General features: G+C 67.9%; 8 protein-coding genes across 8 annotated transcripts; 4 read left to right on the top strand and 4 right to left on the bottom strand.

Moving 5' to 3' along the window:
- Positions 1 to 461: 461 nt before the first annotated feature.
- MICPUCDRAFT_58044 (SNF2 super family) lies at positions 462 to 4,417 on the bottom strand (the record flags this gene model as incomplete). Its single annotated transcript, XM_003058430.1, has 3 exons — positions 462 to 659; positions 719 to 4,148; positions 4,290 to 4,417. 3 exons carry the CDS (start codon positions 4,415 to 4,417, stop codon positions 462 to 464), a joined length of 3,756 nt encoding a protein of 1,251 aa, XP_003058476.1.
- A 251-nt stretch (positions 4,418 to 4,668) lies between these two features.
- MICPUCDRAFT_39767 (uncharacterized protein) lies at positions 4,669 to 5,777 on the bottom strand (the record flags this gene model as incomplete). The annotated part of the gene is made up of 2 exons (XM_003058429.1): positions 4,669 to 4,988; positions 5,198 to 5,777. 2 exons carry the CDS (start codon positions 5,775 to 5,777, stop codon positions 4,669 to 4,671), a joined length of 900 nt encoding a protein of 299 aa, XP_003058475.1.
- Positions 5,778 to 5,953: 176 nt separating this feature from the next.
- MICPUCDRAFT_39766 (uncharacterized protein) lies at positions 5,954 to 7,078 on the top strand (the record flags this gene model as incomplete). The annotated part of the gene is made up of 1 exon (XM_003058805.1): positions 5,954 to 7,078. The coding sequence occupies one exon, from the start codon at positions 5,954 to 5,956 to the stop codon at positions 7,076 to 7,078; it is 1,125 nt and encodes a 374-aa protein (XP_003058851.1).
- A 32-nt stretch (positions 7,079 to 7,110) lies between these two features.
- On the bottom strand, positions 7,111 to 8,779 carry MICPUCDRAFT_47299 (uncharacterized protein). The gene is made up of 2 exons (XM_003058428.1): positions 7,892 to 8,779; positions 7,111 to 7,696 (listed from the first exon to the last, which is right to left on the bottom strand). The coding sequence occupies exons 1-2, from the start codon at positions 8,699 to 8,701 to the stop codon at positions 7,277 to 7,279; spliced, it is 1,230 nt and encodes a 409-aa protein (XP_003058474.1). The 5' UTR covers positions 8,702 to 8,779; the 3' UTR covers positions 7,111 to 7,276.
- Positions 8,780 to 9,029: 250 nt separating this feature from the next.
- MICPUCDRAFT_68138 (uncharacterized protein) lies at positions 9,030 to 9,892 on the top strand (the record flags this gene model as incomplete). The annotated part of the gene is made up of 1 exon (XM_003058804.1): positions 9,030 to 9,892. The coding sequence occupies exon 1, from the start codon at positions 9,230 to 9,232 to the stop codon at positions 9,890 to 9,892; it is 663 nt and encodes a 220-aa protein (XP_003058850.1). The 5' UTR covers positions 9,030 to 9,229.
- Positions 9,893 to 10,082: 190 nt separating this feature from the next.
- Positions 10,083 to 10,517, top strand: MICPUCDRAFT_58039 (uncharacterized protein; the record flags this gene model as incomplete). Its single annotated transcript, XM_003058803.1, has 1 exon — positions 10,083 to 10,517. One exon carries the CDS (start codon positions 10,083 to 10,085, stop codon positions 10,515 to 10,517), a length of 435 nt encoding a protein of 144 aa, XP_003058849.1.
- A 154-nt stretch (positions 10,518 to 10,671) lies between these two features.
- Positions 10,672 to 12,219, bottom strand: MICPUCDRAFT_58038 (uncharacterized protein; the record flags this gene model as incomplete). The annotated part of the gene is made up of 1 exon (XM_003058427.1): positions 10,672 to 12,219. The coding sequence occupies one exon, from the start codon at positions 12,217 to 12,219 to the stop codon at positions 10,672 to 10,674; it is 1,548 nt and encodes a 515-aa protein (XP_003058473.1).
- A 182-nt stretch (positions 12,220 to 12,401) lies between these two features.
- MICPUCDRAFT_58037 (uncharacterized protein) lies at positions 12,402 to 16,109 on the top strand (the record flags this gene model as incomplete). The annotated part of the gene is made up of 4 exons (XM_003058802.1): positions 12,402 to 13,761; positions 13,905 to 14,721; positions 14,817 to 15,211; positions 15,250 to 16,109. 4 exons carry the CDS (start codon positions 12,402 to 12,404, stop codon positions 16,107 to 16,109), a joined length of 3,432 nt encoding a protein of 1,143 aa, XP_003058848.1.
- Positions 16,110 to 16,160: the final 51 nt, after the last annotated feature.

Genomic DNA, 16,160 nt, shown 5'->3' with positions numbered 1-16,160 from the left:
AAGAACGTTCGAGAACGACGCGTGCGGGATGAACGCCCGCGCGCGCGTGTCCTGAACGTGCGTCCGCGAGGGTCGCGCGCGTCGTCGATTGCGCGTCGCCGCGGCTCAAACGGCGTTGACGCTGGAGGAGGACGTGACAAACATGATCACCGCCGTATGAGCAAGCAGGAGGAACAACCACGCGGCCTCTTTCATCGGAAAACTTTGAAAGCTACATGGGGTGAAATTTGGAATTTCATCGTAAAAAAGTGAAACCGCGTTGACCCTGAAAAACAGACTGGCGTTTCGTTTCACCGGCGACGTCTCGCCGGTCGTTCTCTCGTCGCGTCGTCGGTCGTCGTCGTCGTCGTCGTCGTCGTCGATTCTATCGTTCTATCTATCATCCCTCGCGCGCGTCGCGCCGTGCCGTCCCCGCCCCCTCGCCCGTCCCGTCGTTCGCCGTCGCCGCCTTCCCGTCCTTCTCACCGCTTGAACAAAAACTGCAAATCTTCCTCGGTGAGCTGCGACAAGCTCGCCTGGTTCCCGTCCATGCACCCCTCGAACACGAGCCGTTTCTTCTCCTGCAGCTGCATCATGCGCTCCTCTATGGTGTTCTTCGTTGAAAATCGCACCGCGGTCACCGCGCGTCTCTGTCCGATGCGATGCGCGCGCATCACCGCCTGCCGAAACGAAAAGAGAAAAACGGATTACGGTATGCATCGGTCAGTTGAAAGGGGACGCGGTCAAACGTTGACACCGAGGGGTGGGTGAAATACAAAATGAAACCGCGCGGACCGGCGGGCGCGTCGCGCGCCTGCATCTCCACCGCGGGGTTCCACCACGGCTCGAGCACGAAGACGTAGTTGGCGGCCTGCAAGTTCAACCCCTCGCCGCCGGACTTGAGCGACATCAGGATCACGCTGACGTTCGGGTCGTCCCTGAACGCTTTCAAATTCGCCGCGCGTTGCGTCACCGGCATGGACCCCAACAGCTTCGCGACGACAAACTTTTCCTTTTTCAGACGCCACTCCGCGATGTCGATCATGGACGTGTACTGCGAGAACACGATCGCCTTGTTCAGGTGCCCGTCCGCGCCCGAGCGCATCTCGCGAAGCGCCCTCAGGAGCGTCTCCACCTTGGTGCTGCTCGTGTACTTCGTGAGGTCGATGCGCGACAAGATGCTCTTCGCGGGGAGCTCGTCTTTTTTCTTCGCCGCGATGGACGTCGCGACGCGCGTCGGCACCCCGGAGAGGTCGGTCGGTTGCAAATCGATCGTCAGCGGGACGCGGCACACCGGGCACGTCACCTTCTTCCCACTCTCCGGCGACGCCGCGACGCAGCCGTACTGCAGTATGCACTCGCGGTGGAACACGTGCTTGCATCCCGCGAGCGCGGCGTCGTCCGCCTCGGTCTCGTCCTGGCACAAGCCGCAGTAATGCTTCGGCTCCTCCGCGCCGGCGATGGAGATGGCGCGGCAGACGTCGTCGTCGTCCGGAAGCGCGTCGGTCGGGTTCGCGTTCTTCTTCTTCTTTTCCCCGAGCGCCGCGCCCTGCCCGGTCGCGCCCGCGGTCTTGGAGTGAATCACGAGGTACGGGTGGTCGCACGCCTGACGCAGCCGCGAGAGCAGTTCGAAGATGTGCGCGTAGTTGTGCAAGACGCTGCCCTTCTTGACGTACCCGTCGAACTTGGCCCTCGTGAGCATGTACAGCGAGTCGTAGAAGTCGCGCTCGACCTCGTCGAACTCAGTCTCGCGAATCTCAATCTTCAGCGGCGGCAGCTTCACGTCCGCGGCTCTCTCCGCCTTCGTCCGACGGAGTTGCGCGGGGAGGAGGACGTCGTTGCGGAGCGTGAGGAAACCCTTCTTGCCGTCGCCGACGTATCCGTACCGCGTGATCGGGTTGATCACCGTCTGGTTGAAGTGCGAGTAATGCCTCGGCCCGGCGTGCCCGCACTCCGCGCACGCGCGCTGGTTCGGGCCGAAGTTCCAACACAGAGACTTGCACTCGCAGCCTTTGACTTTGCAAAAGTAATACGCGTGCGGGTCCATGCGAAGGAAACGCACGAGCGAGTACAACTCCCCGACGCGGTTCTGCAGCGGCGTCCCGGTCAGGCACCACTTGTACGCGCTGCGCAGGGCGTATATGCACTTCGCGGTGTTCGTCGTTCGCGCTTTGATCTTGTGCGCCTCGTCCAGGACGATCCGTTCCCACGTCACCGCGTGCAAGAGCGAGTCGGAGAGGTCGACGTCGTCTTCGCCGGCGCCGAGGCCGGAGCCGCCGCCGTCCGGGGACGCGTCGGAGGACTCTGTTACCATCGCGAGCGCGCGCGCGATCTGCGAGTCCGCGTCTTCCTGGGACCGCTTCGCGTCGTCCTCGGTCGGGGACCAGTCGGAGTCGGAGTCGGAGTCGCTCCCGGCGCGTCTGGACTTGCGCTTCTTCGACGCCTTCTTCGACGCCTTCTTCGCGGCGTCGTCGTCATCGGTGTTCTCCTCTTCCTTGACGACGACGGCGCTCGCGCTCGCGCCGCGCGTGGTTCGCTTCCCCCGCGCCTCGACGACGACGGCGGGCTCCACCTTGAGCTCCACCTTGGGCTCCTCCTCGGGCGGTATAACCTTCGAGCGGTATCGCTCCTTCTCGTCGTCGCTCAGCTTCTTCCACGCCTCGCCGAGTTTCTTCCCGACCTCGCCGAACGTGATTCCCGGGTTTTCCTCGACGATCTTCGGCCGCGTCTCCTTGCAAAAGTTCACGTACGGACCGGGCGTTCGCTTCGGCTTCTTCTTTATACTCGTATCGTCCGACGACTTCTGCTTCTGCTTCTCCGACGCCTTCGCTTTACCCTTCGCCGCTCCCCCGACGCCCATGAGCCCGTCGTGGTCGCGCTTCCGTCGCCGCTCCTCCTCCTCGAGGCGCGACACCTCCATGACGACGCGCAGGACGTCGTCGTCCGCGTCGTCCCCGGGCGTCTCGCCGACGATCATCACCGAGCCGGAATCCGAGCCGGAATCCGAACCGTCATCGGAATCCGAACCGTCGTCGTCGTCCCCTCCCCCTCCGAACGGATTCGCCCTCGCGTCGTGCGCGGCCTCGTACATGCTCCGCGCCGGGCGCCCCGCTTTCGCCATGAGCTCCTTGTACACGTTGCTGATGGTCGGCATCGCGTCTGCGACCTCTCTCGCGATGTTTGCGTCCGCGTCGAGCCTCTTCGGTTTCTTCTTCTTCTTCTTCTTCGCGTCGACGACGTCCGCGTTCGCGTCGACGACGTCGCTCGCTTTCCCGCTCTTGATCTTCAGCGTTCGCATCGCCTTCTCGTTCGCGACGTCGCGCTTGACTTCCCTCTTCGCCAGCTTCGCGGTGCGCACCGCTTCCGGGCCGCAGAAGTACTTCTTGTGCGAGATCATCGATCGCGGGAGAAGTTTTTTGCCGCAGTACTCGCACCGCACGAGGTCGCGGTTCACCACCTTCCTCCACTCGCCCTCCACGACCGGGTACGTCGTCAGCACGACGTCGTGCCTCGCTACCACCTCCGGAGTGAGCGACTTGCGGTCCGCGTAGTACACGAGCACGGACAGCGCGTTCGGCGACGTGCACGCGCGTATCTCTTCCTCCCACTGCGCGAGCGCCGACGTCGGGACGACGACGAGCGTCGGCCGAGGCGCGAGGTCCGCGACGCTCGCCGCGACGCCGTCTTTCGCCTTTTTCACGCGCTCCGCCGCCCTCTTCGCTTTCTGATGCAGCAGCAGCGAGATGCACTGGATCGTCTTCCCCATCCCCATCTCGTCCGCGAGGATCCCGCCTCTCACGTCCGACGCCTCGTTCGCGACCATCCACCCGAGGCCCTCCCTCTGAAACGACAGGAGCTCTCGCGTCAGCGTCGTCGGCGCGTCGAGCGACGGCGCGTCCGCGCGGACGAGGAAGTCGCTCGCGTTCGGGTCGATCTCGTCCAGCTCCGCCGCCTCCGGATTCGTGAGCTCGTCGAGGAGGGACTCGAGCTGCGCCTCGGTCAAGAGCGTCTTCGCGCCGTGGATGGACTCGCTCAGCTCGTCGCGCGTGTAGCCGGGGACGCGCAGGCACGCGGGATGCTGCCAGCTCGAGATCCATCCGAACATGCCGCCGCGCCACTTGATCGGGACGCCGACGCGGACGGTGTCCTTCGCGATGAGCTCGCTGCACCTGTCGTGGGCGGGGAGGCGGGAAGACGCGCGCGGCGGGGGGGGTCAGGAGGAGGAGGAGGAGGAGGAGGCGTCTCGCCGCATCATCATCTTATTCGTCTGGGACGCGACGACGAAAGCGAAAGACGCGACGGCGACGCACCTGCGACATCGCGCGCGGCCGCTCTTCGCGATCTCGACGACGTGCGAGTACAGCGGCTCGCAGTCGTACTCCGCGATCTTCCACTCTCGCACGCCGTCCTCCTCGTATATCGTCAGCATCTTCGACATCGCGCGCGCGGCCGGCCGCGGCGCGGGGACGAACTGCGGCGACGTCACGCGTGGCGAGGTCCGTGGCGGGACGAAACGACACGACACGCGCGCGAAACCTCGAAACAGCCGCAGCCCAGGGCCAAAACACCTCAAAACGTCACTGTCGCCGCGCGCGCAGCCGCCGCCGCCGCCGCGACGCGGGTAACGCGCTCGCTTATTATTAAAAAACATCCCCCCTAACAATAACGCGCGCGTCCGACGAACGACCCTCAGCTGAACCGCACGCCGCGAATCGCGCCGTTCGCCTCCGCGGTCCCCGGCTCGGCGCCCGCGAACAACTCGGGAAACGCGCGCTCGATCCCCGCGGCGTCCCCCGCCTCCAACCGAAAGCATCCCAACAGCGCGAACGCCATCTCCTTCACGAGCCCGCGGCACTCCGCGAACGCGGCCGCCCTCGAGTCCCCCACCGGCGCGCGCCCGAGCTCGAGCGCGAGGGCGTCGTAGCCCTTGATGAGCGCCTCCTGCGCGGCGACGACGTTGGCGTTTTCGATCGTCCCCGGAGGGTTCACCACCGCCGGCCCTCTCGTCGCTGACGGGGGTCGAGGGTATTTTCCCATACGATGCGACGGCGGGGCGGAGTCGAAAGGCGTCAGAAGACGGGGACGCGAGGCGTCGAGGCGCGTCGGTGTGTGTTGAAAGCGAGGGGTGGGCGGAGAGAGACGACGACAAAAGTCCTTAAGGATCGGCGTTCACCACGCCGACGCGGTCGTATGGGAACCAGTGCGACACAGAACGCACCCGACTTGACGAGAATGTTGAGCGTGCACACGTCGCGCACGTTGGCGTACGACGCGAGCGGCCCGCGCGGGTTGACGCAGTCGAGCGTCGCCTTCCCGAGCTCGGACACGAGGTCCTCCGCGGCCAGCGACGCCTCGACGCGCTCGAGCGCGACGAGCCGATCGAGCATCAGCTGGAGCGGCCCGAGGAAGTACTTCGCCTTTCGCAGCAGCGCGGCGACGTTGAAGTCGTCGATCGGGTTCGCGCGCGCGGGCGGGGGCGTCGTCGTCGTCGTCGTCAGCGCGACGGTCAGCGCGACTGCGGCCGCGCGCGTCATCGCTTCGCGCCGCGTGGGGCGACGCGGCGGCGGCGGCGGCGGCGGCGATGACGTGGGGTCGCTCGAGGACGCGCGGACGGCGACGGCGATGGCGACGCGATCGGCGCGGACCCCGGGCCCCCGCGCTCGTCCGCGCGATCGGAGACGCGTCGTCGTCGTCGTCGTCCCCGCGCGACGATATGCGGCGGCGGCGACGCGGCGACGCGTCTCGGTCGCGCGCGCGGCGATGGATACGACGCTCGCGGCGGCGACGCTCGACGCCATCGTGGACGTTCGGCGGTGACGTCGCGCGCGCGAAGAGTGCGCGCTCGGCCAGCGTGGCGTCGACTCATCAACGAACTCGAGATATCGACTGCGGGAGTGGCAACGGCGGCGACGAAAATAATCGCTCGCACTGTTCGCCGCGCGGGCACGGCGCGTCCTCGTCCGTCGCGTCGACGATGGCGCCTCCCGCGAAGAACGCCCACGCCCCCGCGACGTCCACCACGGACGACGTGCAGACGCTCCGGCGGCTCACGCGCGAGGCGTTCGGGGAGATCACGTCGCTGAGAGACCGTCTCGGGGATCTGGAGAGATCCGTCGCGACGGACCGAGCGTCCAGGGTGACGGACGCGGCGCGCGTGGACGCGCGGGTCACGATGGGCGGCGTCGCTCTCGGGGACCACCGCGCCGCCGCCGCCGCCGACGTCGACGTCGCGCCGCGCGCGGTGACGACGATCGACGCGCCGCTCCCGGGAGGGGATTCGCTCGTCGTCCGTCTCGCGTCGTCGTCGTCGTCGTCGTCGTCGTCGGACGCCGACCCGACGACGGTCGCGCTCGAGAAGGTGATGTACCGCCACAGGATCGGCTCGCGCGGGTGGCTGCGGATCTCCCCGATCGGAGGCGAAGGCCAAGACGCGGCGGCGACGCTGAACCCGCTGTCCAAGGGCGGCGCGCTGACCTCGTTCGGCGCGAGGGGGCCGTCGACGCTGTCGCGATGCGAGGGCGCCGCCGCGTGCGCTTCGTACGACTTCGGCGACGGGCTCTTCGGCGTCAGCGGCGGCGTGTTCGATCGCGACGGCGTCGAAGGCGACGACGGCGACAGCGGCAGCGAGAACGGCGAGAGCGGCGGCGGGAAGACGAAGACGAAGACGCGGACGCGGCGGGCGTTGCTCCAGGCGACGGCGCGACCGGGGACGCGCGCCGCCGTCTCGCTCGCCGCCGCCGCGTCCTCGCCTTCGCCTTCGCCGTCGTCGTCGTCGTTCGAGCTCGGGGTGAACGGCCTGTTCGCGGTCGGGGACGAGACGTTAGTCGCCGCGTGGGCGTCGAGCGGCGGCGGCGATTGGGGCGTCGCCGCGACGAGACCGCCCGGGGAGGACGGCGGCTCGCCCGGGTGGGGCGTCGCGTTCGGCGTTGCGGACGAGGGCTCGGATCGCGCGAAGTCGGATCTGCGGTGCGAGGCGTTCGCGAGGTTGGGAGGAGAGAGTCGACGGGTGACCCCCGGGGTCGTCGCGCGGAGGGATGGGGTCACGGGGAAGTGGTGCGCGTCGTTCGCGTGCAAGGTGGATCTTCTGTACTCCTCGTGACGAGGTCGTTGGACGCGCTCTCCGTTCTGTTTGGAAACGACGAAAACTTTTAAAATAAAACTGCTTTTACGCTATCCTCGAAACTACGACAAACTGACCGACGCGACGTCCGCCCGCCTCTCGCGACGAGTATTCAGCACTTGACTTGTACCCGAATTGAAAAAAACAACCAACTGCCAACAGAAACCAAAAATTCGATCACTTTCGATTCGCGATCTTCTGCACTACGCACGTGTACCCGCGCTCTAAAACGAGCAGCTCGTCCTCGAACAGATCCACGAACGCGTCCACGGCGATCCTCGGACACGACGTCGCGGGCAGGTGTCTCATGACCAGGTCCCAGCCGTAGTCTTTGAAGATCATCACGCCGCCGCGTTTGAGCATATTCCACGCGGCGCAAGCGTCCGACATGACGTCCCTGGCGTAGTGCGACCCGTCCACGTACGCGACGTCGTACCCCAAAAACGGTCCACCGCCGTGCGTTTTATCAAACACATCCACGCGCAGCTTCGCCAGCGCGGCGACGCTCCGACCTTTCCTCTTCCGCACCGGGTTCAGGTTACACTCCACGTTCGGCGACACGCCCGTCACCTTGGACACGTTTTTGTCGAACCGCGCCTCATCAGGGTCGTTCCATACGAAGCGACGTCGGGGCGGAGTTGAAAGGCGTCAGTTTGAAAGGCGTCGCGGTGTGTCGGGATTGAAAGCGAGGGGTGATGGGAGGAGAGATGCGCCTTTCGGGCGAAGTCCTCAAGGATCGGCGTTCACCACGCGAACGCGGTCGTATGGGGACCGGTGTAAGATAGAACGCACCTCGACGACTTCCCCCGCGTGCGCGGCGTCGTCGAGGTCCAGCCCCACGCCCGCGTACTGCTCGCCGCCCTCCCACGTGTCCACCGCGGTCAGCGTGCTCCCGCGGTTGCGGCACAACGTCATGAGAAGCCACTGCGTGCCTCGGCCCTCCCACGCGCCGATCTCGAGCACGTGTCGAGGCGCCGACGCCGCGCTCGAACGACGACGGCGGTTTCGTAACGACGACGCGTCGGGCGCGTTTTTTTCATCATCGCTCGCGTCCGCGTCCGCCAGATCAGGGATCCACCCGAGGTGGTCGAACACGCGCGTCAGCGTCGGCGTGACGTGCGAGAACCAGTTCGTGGTGAACTCGCTCCCGTCCGGCGGGTCCGTGATCGCCTTCGTGCCGAGCGTTTTCATGGAATCGCGCGCGTTCGTCGGGCCGCCGGACGCGCGGACGTTATCGAGCCATCGCGCGACCCACGGCGCACAGTCAGCAGAAACGGCGTCGTCGCCTCTACTTTTTCCTCTCTCTCGCGTCGTCGTCGTCGTCGTCGTCGCGTCCGCGGGGAAGAGCTCCGCGCGCGTCGCGTCGCCCGCGCCGTCGTCGCGCTTCTCCGCGGTGTCGTCCGAGAACGACCCTTTCTCGTCGGCCGCGCGCTTCTTCAGTCGCTTCGAGACGCGCTCGGGCGACGGCGTCGCGTCCGCGGACGGCGACGACGACGCGCGTGGTGGCGGAGGATGCTTGTCGTGATCCCCAGCGGCGGTCCGCGTCAGCAGTTCCGCGCCGCGGTCGCCGACGCGTCGACGCGGCGCCAACAGCTCCGCCATCGCGGCGCTACTATGATGCGTATCGCGCGCGTCGCGGTCGGGGATGCGAATCGCGCGCGCGCGTGCGTGCGGCGCGCGCGGCGCGGTGATGTCGTCGCGCTAGGCAGCCTCGAAAAAGTGCACTGTCAGCATTGACGGATCTTGCGTGGCGCGTACAGTCAGACAGTAGTCCATCGGGCGTGCTGACTGTTTGCTCATACGACGGCGAATCCTGGGTCGGCCGCGCGCGTCGTTTCGAGACCGCCCCTTCGTGAGATTCTTTTTCCGATTCGCGCCAAGCGCCACACGCTTCGCGCGAGCGTCCGAGAATTCTCTCAGACACACCAGGAGGCGCGCCTCGCCGCGTCGTCGTCGCGCTCGAACGACGCCCCCCACCGCGCGGAGACGCGTATCTCCTCGCTCGCGCCGCGCCGCGCGAACTCGAGCGAGCGACCCCCGCCCGGCGCCGACGGTCGACGGGCGCGGCGCGGACGGACGTCACCTCGGAATTTGATTTGATTTGGACAGATTAATTAATTACGTCACGGGATGACGTCGCCTCCCTCGGACGCGGTGTCGCACTTCGGCCTCGCGTCCGCGCGCGACCTCGTCTGGGCGCACGCGGTCAACTCCATCGCGCTCCTCGAGGCTGCGCTCGCGGACGACAGCGGCGTGCACATGCTCGAGGTCGACCTCATGCTCAGCAGGGAAGGCGTCGAGGCGCATCGCGACGGCCGCGTCGTGCGCGCGTCCGACGTGCTCCTCGCGCACCCGCTCCCCACGCACGCGACGGAGCCGGACTTATCCAGGGCGAGCGACCTCGACTTCGAGACGTTCGTTCGCGCGATCGTGGCGCACGTTCGCGCGGAAGGCGCGCGACGGATCGGCGTCAAGCTCGACTTCAAAGAGCTCTCGTGCGTCGAGCCGTGCGTCGCGCGACTGAAAGACGCGGGCGTCGGCGCGCCCGAGCGTCGCGGGTTCTTGGGCACCGGGATCGGCTCGCCGAAGCGCGCCGCCGCGCTCGCGGCGACGCCGCTGTGGCTCAACGCGGACGTCGTGCGAGGACCGGGCGGGAGGGACCCGATCGACGGCGAGCGCTTCGTGGATTTGTGCGCGGCGGCGTGTCCGACGGCGACGCTGTCGCTCGGGTGCGTCCTGTCATCTCACTGGTCCCCATACGACCGCGTTCGCGTGGTGAACGCCGTTCCTTAAGGACTTTTCTTCCCGGCGTTTCTCTCCGCCCATCACCCCTCGGTTTCGACGCCCGCCCTCGACGCCTTTCGACTCTTACCGACGCCCCTGAATTCATTCCACTCCGCTCCGTCGTCGCTCCGTATGGGCAATTGCCCTCCCGCGCAGGTGGACGCACACCGGGACGCCGTGGCTGGGGTACACGAGGGGCATGATCGACGAGATGCTGTCGCTGCTCGCGCGCGTCGAGGGGAGTAAGGTGACGCTGGCGGCGTCCGCGGCGCATCTGTTCGCGTCCGCGCGGGGGCCGCGCGACGCGATCGTGAACCGCGTGCACGACGGCGGCGGCGGCGGCACGGCGGGCGGCGTCGAGCGCGCGACGACGACGACGACGACGCCCGAACCCTTCAACCTCGAGATGGACGACGACGACGCGGAGGACGCCGTGCCTCCTCCTCCTGCCGCCCCTAAACCGCACGTGTCGTTCACGCTGTGGGGCCCGTCCACGGCGCACATCGACGCGTGGGCGAAGCGGACGCTGGAGCGCGACCGGATGTACGTGGACGTGAAGCGCTGCGACGCGAAGGAGGCGTTCGTCTTGGGCGCGTACGGCTGGCTCCGGCCGGCGTACGCGCGGTTCGCGTGAGGGGGGTTTAGGGTTTGGGTTGAGGGTTGTAGGGTTTGGGGGCTCGAACCCCGACGACGTGTGCATACGCGCGGCTCGTGAAGGAAGAAAGGACTTCCGGAAGTACACTACCCGGCGCACGACCTCGCGTTCTATCGCCTACTCATCAGTCAGACTACCTACCCGGCGTCGCCGGCACGGGCGGTCGCTCGCCCTCGTGCCCCGCCCTCGCGGCGTCCTTCCCCCGCGCAGGCGCGAAGTTCACCCTCGCGCGTCGCTTCCCCCCGCCAACCTTCGGCGGCGCCGTCGTCGCGCGCTCCACCGCCCTCTCCGCGTCCGCCGTCGTCGGAAACTCGACGAACGCGGCGCCGTAAAAAAACCCGGTGTCTCGGTCCGCGATCCACTCGACTCGCGACCCGCCCTCGGTCGCGCTCACGAGCCGCGAGTGGCCTCTCGCGGTCGTGTCTACGCCCGCGAGCGCGAGGCGGACGTCCGTCGCGGTGACGATCAACGGTAAACGCGCCACGTGGACAAACTTGGACGGCTCGTGCGTTTTTTTCGGTTTTTTTGACCCCGCGTCGACGCCGAACGCGTTGCCAGCCAACGCGAGCTTTCTCTTCTGCCCGACCAAATCCGGCAGCGGCAGATCCCTCAGCTCGTGGCCTCTCTCGCACAGCGGGCAGAGGAGCGACGCCTTCAGCTCCCCTTCCGCGCGTTTCCTGCACCCGTCGCACACGATCACCGGGACCTTGCACTCCTTGTTCGAGCACGCGTGCTTGCCCTTGTACAAGTCGAACGGCGACTTGCAGACGCAGCACGCCGACTTGGTCTCTCGAGACACCTGCGTCTCCGACTTGTCCTCCGGCTTTTGCTCCCCGCGCAGGTCGAACAGGTAGTTCCGCCCTCTCCAGTACCCGCCCTCCGGGAACGTCTTCAGGTACCGATCGATCCCGCCGCGGACGTGATAGATGCCTTGCGTCTCGACGTCGCCCTCCGCGCGTTCCATCTGCGACAACAACGCCGTCGCGCGTTCGCATCGAATGCCCCCGGTGCAGTACATCATCACCTTCTTCCCCCGCAGCTTCTCCTTCGTCTCCGGGGCGTTCAGCCACTTGGGGAACTCGCGCGAGTTTCGCATCATCGGGTCTAGGAACTCCGCGCCCCCCGGCGGGGGCTCGATGCGTCCGATGTTCGTCTCGTAATAGTTCCGCACGTCAATCACCACGGTGTCTTTTCGCGCCAGCATCGCGTGATACTCGTCCGCCTCCACGTGCTTCGCGGTGTTTTGTCTCAGCAACGGCGCGCGCTCGCCGCCGAGGCCGTACGCCACGAGCTCTTGCGTGGACTTGAGCGTCAGCGCCTTGAACTTCGTCTCTCTCGGGACGCCGTCCGTGAGCTTGAAGTCCGTGTCGTTGAAGAGCTCCGGATCCCACGCGCGAAGCCCCTCGCAGAACGCGCGCGCGCCCTCCGCGGACGCGGTGAGCGTGCAGTTCACGCCCTCGAGCGCGATCCTCCCGCGGCCGGTGACGTCGTGCAGCTTCGCGAGCCTGTGGAACTCCGCGAGCGCTTGCTTCTGTCGCCGCGCGCTCCACACGGGCTCGACGTACTGATAGAACAAAATCTGCGAGATGCCCTCGGTCGTCGTCGGCGGCGGGAGCGGCCTGCGCGCGACCGAGCGCGCGCCGGCCTCGACGACCTTCTCGCCCTCGGTGTTCTTCCCCATCCCGCGACGCGCCCGAGCTGGCGATTTGAAGACCGGCCGCGCGGAAAGGATTGCTTCCGGAATGGAACGCCGCGCCGCCGCCGAAAAAAAAAATCCGGTCGCGCGTCGAACTGGGCGAGGGCAGCGTCTGGTGCCCACTGCTGCCCGTGAGATCGCGGGGCGCGCGCGGCTCGCCGCCGGCGATGACGTCCAGCCCCCCGCGCCCCCCCGCGCGCGTCCTCCTCCTCGCGCTCCTCCTCGCGCTCGCCCCGCTCCGCGTCGCGCGCGCGTCCGTCGATCGCGCGCACGCGAAGGGCAAAGCCGGCCCGCGCTTCGGCACCTCCTCGCGCGCCTTCTTCGACGGAGGCGCGAACGCGCTCGCTCACGACGACGACTTCCTGACGTCGCTGACGAACGACGACGCGGCGGCGGCGCCGATAGACGCCTCGCGCGTTTCGGAGGCGTTCGCCGCGTCCGGCGACGTCGCGTCGTTCCTGCGCGTCCGCCCGGTGCGGTCCGTCCGCGTGCCGATCCCGGTCGCGTTCGTGATGGTCGGCTTCGACGGCGACGGACACCTCGGGCTGCATCTGAGCGAGGACGACCAGGTTCGGTGGTTCCAGCGGATCGATCGCGCGGTGTCGCACGCGAGGGTGCCGCGCGCGGCGCTGGATCGCTTTCGCCGTCGCGGGCGGAGGCGCGGAGGAGGGGAGGGAGGAGAGGAAGAGACGACGACGCGGCACCGGCGCGCGACGGATGACGCCGCCGAAGACGACGCCGCCGACGCCGCCGCCGCCGACGACGGCGGGATGCCCGCGAGCTCGTTCGCGACGTACGACTTCAGAGCCCACGTCGTGAACCCCGGCCCGGGGGTGTTGGAGGTGTTCGAGCGCGCGATCGAGACGTTCGCGCGGCCGGTGGACCCGCCGAGGAGGGACGGAGACGGAGCGGAGAAGGCGTCGGCGACGAGATCGACGTCGAGATCGAAATCGAGATCGTCGACTTCCGCGGACGACGACGACGACGACGGCCGCGCGCCCGACCCTGACGCGCCGGTGACGCACCACGTCGACGCGCATTCGATGTCCTCGCTCGTGGACTCGCTCGTCGACGGCCTCGGGCTCGGCGAAGGCTACGCCGTCGTCGTGTTAAACCCGAAGAAATTCAAAGCGTTCGGCGACGGGCGGTACGGGTACAGAGCCGGGTTCTCCCCGAGCGAGATGGCGGCGTTGCGACCGCGCGCGGACGCGCTGAGGAAGGAAGCGAGACGCCGCGGCGGCCCGCGACGCCGCGCGCCGTCGCCCGCGCCGGAGGCTTCGAAGCCGTCGTGGTGGATCGAGAACGTCCTCGCGCCGCGAGAGGGAGCCGCGGCGGGCGGCGGCGTCGTCGCGTACGACGCGTCGAAAGCGGGCGCGAGGTGGGCGAAGAAGGCGGCGCGCGCGGTGGCGGATGCCGCGGCGGAGCGGGATGGCGCGTCGCACCCTCTGGACGCGGCGGCGCTGCGCGTGCTCACCGGCGACGACGCGCACGCGGCGAAGCGCTTGTCCGCCGCGCTCGCGGGCGCCGGTGAGACTGCTTCCCATACGACCCCGTTCGCGTGGTGAACGCCGTTCCTTAAGGACTTTTCCCGTCGTCACTCTTCACCCGCGCTTCCCTTTCAACGTTTGACCGGTAAGACGTTCGACTGACCGATCGCTTCACCCACGCAGTCGACGACGACGCGACGGATGAGGAGGACGACGGCGACGCGTCCGCGTCCGATTCAGTGTCGGACGAGACAGATTGCGTCTCCGACCTGTACGTCGGCCGCGAGCGCGCGTCGTGGATCGACCTCGGCGCCGGACCGTTCGCGTGGGGGCCGCTGGTCGGCGGGAGCGGCCTTCGCGGGGCGACGGACCTCCCGGACGTGGACTTGCGATTTAACCGCGGCCTCTCCGACGCGGAGAAAGCGGCGCACAGGCCCACCCCGGACGCGCGGCTTCGAGAGGAGCTGGAGGCGGCCGCCGCCAAGAGCGAGGCGTCGATCGATCCGCGCGACGAGCTCCAGGTGTTTCGAGCGCAGATGGACGTGTACACGTCGTTCGCGAAGAAGCACTGCGAGTCGCGCGCGACGCGAATCAAACTCTGCGACGACCTTAAACGAAAAACGCGCGAGCTCTCCGTCGCGATCGCGGAGGCGAAGGACGGCGACGTCCAGCCCGAGGACGCGGACTTTTCGCTCTTCGGGCGGGACGACCTTCCGCCGAACGTGACCATCGCGCGCGACGTGTTCGCGTCCGAGCTCGGGCGGGTCCTGTCGTCGCATCTGACGCGCGTCGTCGCGCCGGCGAATGCGCCGGGCCCGCGGCGGTATCACGAGCGCGTGCACGTGACCGTGTACTTCGTCGCCATGGGCGCGAGCGATCCGTCGCGGTCGCCGTACGGGACGGACGCGTTCGGGGGCTTCGACGTGGAGAAGTTCGAGTCGGAGGCGAGAGGGTTGATGCTTCGCGACCAGAAGCTCGAGTTTTCCGCGCAGCGTCTGAGGTGCGTTTTCCTTACGCCAGTCCCCGTACGACCCCGTCCGCGTGGTGAACGCCGATCCTTAAAGACTTTCTCTCCCGGCGATTCTCTCCGCCCAGGGTCCCTCGCTTTCAATCCCGACACACCTCGACGCCTTTCAACTCCGCTTCTGACGCCTTTCAACTCCACCCCGACGTCGCTTCGTATGGAACGACCCTCAGCGCGTCCGACGACGCCGCCGTCGCCGCCGCGCTCGCGAGCTCGCTTCGAACCGGCGCGGACGCGGTCTTGACCGAGGGCGGCGACGTCGCGACGCGAAAGACGCGGTGGATCGACGCGAGAGAGCTCAGGAGGCAGCTCGTCGCCGTCGGCGGCGGCGGCGGGACCTCCGCGGCGGGCCCTCGCGGCGGTGAGACTGCTTCCCGTACGACCCCGTTCGCGTGGTGCACGCCGTTCCTTGAGGACTTTTCCCGTCGTCACTCTTCACCCGCGCTTCCCTTTCAACGTTTGACCGGTAAGACGTTCGACTGACCGATCGCTTCACCCACCCAGCCGCCTCCGTGCTCGAGATACCCGTGTTCGTCGTCGAACCCGAGGTGGACGACCGCGCGCCTCTGCTCGTGGACGGCGCTCACCAGGCGGTGTCCATGCCGGACATGATCATCGCGACGCAGTCGCACGACGCGAGATACGCGTCGTCGTTCGCGTGCGACGGCGCCGCGACGCGCGTGAACCTTCGCGACCCGACGAAAGCCGCGGTGCTCGCGCTCGCGGAGCACCTCGGCGGCGCGTTGCCCACGCATCTCGGCGCGGATCGAAGCCGAAGCGATCGCGGCGTCATCGGCGTCGAAGAGGAGTGGCTCTGGAGCGTCGGATCGCACCCGCTGTCGAGCACGTGCGCGTTCGGCGGGGGGTCGCTGACGCGGACGCAGAAGGACGTCGTCCATCGCGCGTACGCGCTCACCGCCGTGGACGCCGCGGCGGCGGCGGTCAACGCGGGCGTGAAGACGTTGCGCGCGCTGAAGACGACGGGCGCGGGCGCGGGCGCGGGCGGCGTTCGCGGGCGCGGCGAGGACGGGCTTAAAGCGCTGCGATCCGCGGGGCGTCACGCGACGGACGCGTTGCGCGCGCACGCTCGCGTCGCGGAGGGATTTCAGACGCTCGCGGAGGCGATGGAGCGGCTCGATTTCGACGCCGTCGCGGCGGCGAGCGCGCGAGCGGAGCGCGACGCGAGGGCGTTTCGCGACGCGTGCGAGGAGATCGCGGCGGCGATGCGTCCGGGGCGGTGCACGCGACGCCGCCGCGTCGACGGCGTGGGCGGCGGCGCCGCGGGCGTGATCGTGCTGGCGGTGGTGGCGGTCGTCATCGTGCACGGCTTGCGGTCGGAGAAGCTCAAGCCGAAGATCAATTGAACGACAGTCAGATACGACTCACGACGGGATAGATACAGTAGGCGCGCGAGC

Source organism: Micromonas pusilla (genome assembly GCF_000151265.4).
Source record: "Micromonas pusilla CCMP1545 genomic scaffold MICPUCscaffold_5, whole genome shotgun sequence".
Classification (NCBI taxonomy): Eukaryota; Viridiplantae; Chlorophyta; class Mamiellophyceae; order Mamiellales; family Mamiellaceae; genus Micromonas; species Micromonas pusilla.
The sequence above is the reverse complement of the archived record's forward strand: the minus strand, read 5'-3'. Positions and strand labels throughout refer to the sequence as shown.